Source organism: Prunus persica, chromosome G3 (assembly GCF_000346465.2).
Source record: "Prunus persica cultivar Lovell chromosome G3, Prunus_persica_NCBIv2, whole genome shotgun sequence".
In the NCBI taxonomy this organism is placed as follows: domain Eukaryota; kingdom Viridiplantae; phylum Streptophyta; class Magnoliopsida; order Rosales; family Rosaceae; genus Prunus; species Prunus persica.
Window position 1 is genome coordinate 2,347,568 of NC_034011.1, and position 3,325 is coordinate 2,350,892.

A 3,325-nucleotide genomic window follows, 5' to 3' on the forward strand; every position below is an offset into this window, starting at 1 on the left:
AACCAAAACTGACAAACACATGCTCATGGTCATGGCCCTATTTATTTATCAGCTAGCTACAATATTTCTTTCCATCTGCATATGCTGAATGAATCCTGCAACTCCAAGACTTTTTAAAGAGATTAACAGCAGGTAATGAGCCCATAGCACAACCTCAACACTTTGATCAATATGTATCATTTTTTAGGTTATTGATGTTTTTTATTAACCTGGTTTTCTTGAGCTGGGTTAGGCCAACTCCTCAAGAACAAAGGGCTTGCACAAACAGATAAAAGAAAGTCGTTCTTAATATGGTGTTCCCCTAGTCGTTCTTAATATGATGTTCCCCTATATTATAACACATGTACAAGATATATTACGTGGTTGTACTACCGTAGTATTCTATAATCATTCTCACCTCTGCTGCCTTCAGTGAATATTCTATTTTTCGAATTATATCTTTTGGTTCATAATTTCAAGATTTAGAGGTGATTGTTTTAGCTTGGAAGGAGATGATCATAAATTATAATCATTGATCACAAAAAAATAAAAAGGCAGGGAAGCTGGCCTATTGTCACTTTCCCAAAAAAAATATTTATTTATTTTCTTTTAAATCAAGCAGACATGAAAGTCAATGGGAATTGAAAATCATGGATTTTATTTTATTTTATTTATTTTTTTAGTACAAGTGATAGTCTAAATTACTGGAGAGGGGCATTTCTCACACACACACACAACTATGATGTCGTGAGAATTCGAACCTGAGACCTCTTATCTACAAATTAAGGCTCATTTCCATTAGGCTAGACCACGTTGGCCTGAAATCACGGCTTTAGTTCCACAGAATGAAGGAAAAATTAGTGGCTAATTATGGCTAAGCCAGATCATGTTAGTCTTAAGTTAGTCTTAATTAAGCAATCAACATCCCTTCATGCTGCTTAATTTATGCACTTATCTAGTCTTCTGTTGAAGGAACTGAAGTAGAATCAGTGGATGAGAATCGAATGGCGGCTTGGAATGTTTTGATATCAACCCCAGTTACCAATTAGATAAAGGTAACAGGTATTAAAGAAAGCATGCAGATAAACTCAATAAAATAAATCTATTGTATTAATATGTAATTTACAAGATAAGTCACAGCCAATCAATTATACTTCCTTCTCTAAGTCTCTGACTGGCTGATACTTATCAAACAATTAGTTAAAATAATCAGAAAGAAACATTCAGGCCTGTCAAAAATACCGGCCAGGATTTCCCTATAGATTCTTGGACCTCATTTTACATCAACAAAGATGCAGATTTTACGTATCCTTTGAATTAAATAAACATCAAATGTAGACCAATTCCAAAATTTTAATTTAATGGGGGCTTTTCTTGGTATATTAACATATTTGAGGAGCATGCTATAAATGTCTCAGTAGGCTCCCCAAGCAGACTCATTTTGCAGACACATTTTTGTCGACTATCTGCAGGCAGCCAAGTGCATACAAAAATGTGGAAATCACTAGGAATGTGTGCAATTAGCCACTTAGCTATGAAATTCTAGTGATTATTTCCAACCTACTCCCGTCGGGAATCTGTCTATATGCTTGTGGTTTTATTTGGCAAAAGAAAGGTCGTGATCAGACAAAGCAAAACTTTCAGAATTCTTGAAAATAAGTTTTGAAGTTTGATTTTTTTTTTCTTTTCCAGTTAGTTTGAAACCAAATCAAAATCATATCTTGGCTTATTTTAGGACATGGTGAGCCATAGAATGAGTCAGAGCATGAATTTATATTGTATTTTCTACTAGTCTTCTGTACTTTCCTCTCTGTTTATAATGGCATTCGCACGATAATAACGTGCAGACATCCAAATGAGAGAATAACTATATATATATATATATATGTTGATTTGAACCATGTCATATGCATGTATGTAATGTGCATGAAATTCAGGGCAGTTGAGACTTGGGTTGGTGAGCTGATGAGCTGAACTCCAGACAGCTACAGTGAAAGCCCAGAATGACATAGGGCAAAGCACTTGTGAACTTGTGACTAGTTAGTGATAAGATTCAAATTAATTATGTGATTATATTAAGACAATTGGGTATTAAAATTGGTTTAAACTACCCTTTTTGGGTGTGTTTGAGTAATTCCTAAGAAAAAGTTGAGAAATAAAACAGAATAGGAGAATACAATATTAGAACTTTTCCATTCATTCTGTCATGCACAGATTCGAACTCATGTGCAGCAATGCCATAATCCAAATTATAATTATAATCATAATCATACATTTATTAGTTTTTTAATTTCTTTTCACTGTAGCTTCCAAAGTACATGCATGTGCTTTTCAGCATATAAAACCTCTTAGTGGGTGCGCTGAATGAAACATTCAACTTCCATTTCTTAAAAAAAAATTCCAACTTGTTTGATCATGGGGAAGGTTCACCCTCAGGCCCCATTTTCCTCTTCCCCAACTGAATACTTCACTTCAAAACAAGAAACATTCACCATATGGATGAAGTCTCTCATACTGAACGGCTATGGTTGCACTGTCTTCGATTCGAACGGTCGAATTGTGTATCGTGTAGACAACTATGACTGCAAATGCAGAGGTAAAGTTTATCTTATGGATTTGAAAGGCAAAATCCTATTCACCATTCTGAGAAAGGTAAATCCAATAGCAGCTAGTTATAACAGCATAGTTTTGAGGAGTTAGACTATATACTTATATTTTCCTGATAATAATATTTGGTCTAATTTATTATGCAGAAATTCAGATTGCTTGGTCTTTGGGAGGGCTACAGATCCACAGGTAAAGAGGCCAACCCAGACAGGCCTGGTTTTCAAGTTAGACAAAGATTTAGGTTGTGTAGAGGGAGGTCACAGTGTAGGGTTATTGTAGGGCAAGAGAAGAACCAAACACAGCAATACAGAATAGAAAGCTTGAGCAGCAAGTCATCCTACAAGATACTAGACAAGTCTGGAAGACCAGTTGCAGAGGTTAATTTAATTTAATTCTGTCCATTACTTTTGAGTTTTTCATTTTTATAATAGAACACGGCATGATCTATTACTTAGATTAGTTTAAACGCACACCACTGTTAGGCTAATTCACAGTGGTTAATTTTATAATGAACAGGTAAAGAGAAAGCAATCAGCATGTGGAGTGGTTCTTGGAGAAGATGTTTTGACAGTGGTGGTAGAGCCCTTCATAGATCACAGTCTCATCGTGGGGCTTCTTGTTGTGTATGGTCTCATCAACCGTAAAATGTGAAAGTGTGGAAGTAAATCGGCAACAAATATATATGGGATTGTAAGTTGTAAATTATCCAAATTAGTGAAGAGCAAAGTTCAAACTACAA

At 35.2% G+C, this 3,325-nt stretch overlaps 1 protein-coding gene across 1 annotated transcript; it reads left to right on the forward strand.

Moving 5' to 3' along the window:
- LOC18781624 (protein LURP-one-related 11) lies at positions 2,395–3,325 on the forward strand. The gene is made up of 3 exons (XM_007216052.2): positions 2,395–2,631; positions 2,733–2,963; positions 3,103–3,325. The coding sequence occupies exons 1-3, from the start codon at positions 2,395–2,397 to the stop codon at positions 3,235–3,237; spliced, it is 603 nt and encodes a 200-aa protein (XP_007216114.1). The 3' UTR covers positions 3,238–3,325.

What these genes read in the sequence shown, in the direction of transcription:
- LOC18781624 (XM_007216052.2), top strand. Translation starts at nt 2,395, where the DNA reads ATGGGGAAGGTTCACCCTCAGGCCCCATTTTCCTCTTCCCCAACTGAA. An exon ending in TATTCACCATTCTGAGAAAG is followed by an intron (nt 2,632 to 2,732) that starts GTAAATCCAATA and finishes TTTATTATGCAG; the next exon opens with AAATTCAGATTGCTTGGTCT. An exon ending in CTGGAAGACCAGTTGCAGAG is followed by an intron (nt 2,964 to 3,102) that starts GTTAATTTAATT and finishes TATAATGAACAG; the next exon opens with GTAAAGAGAAAGCAATCAGC.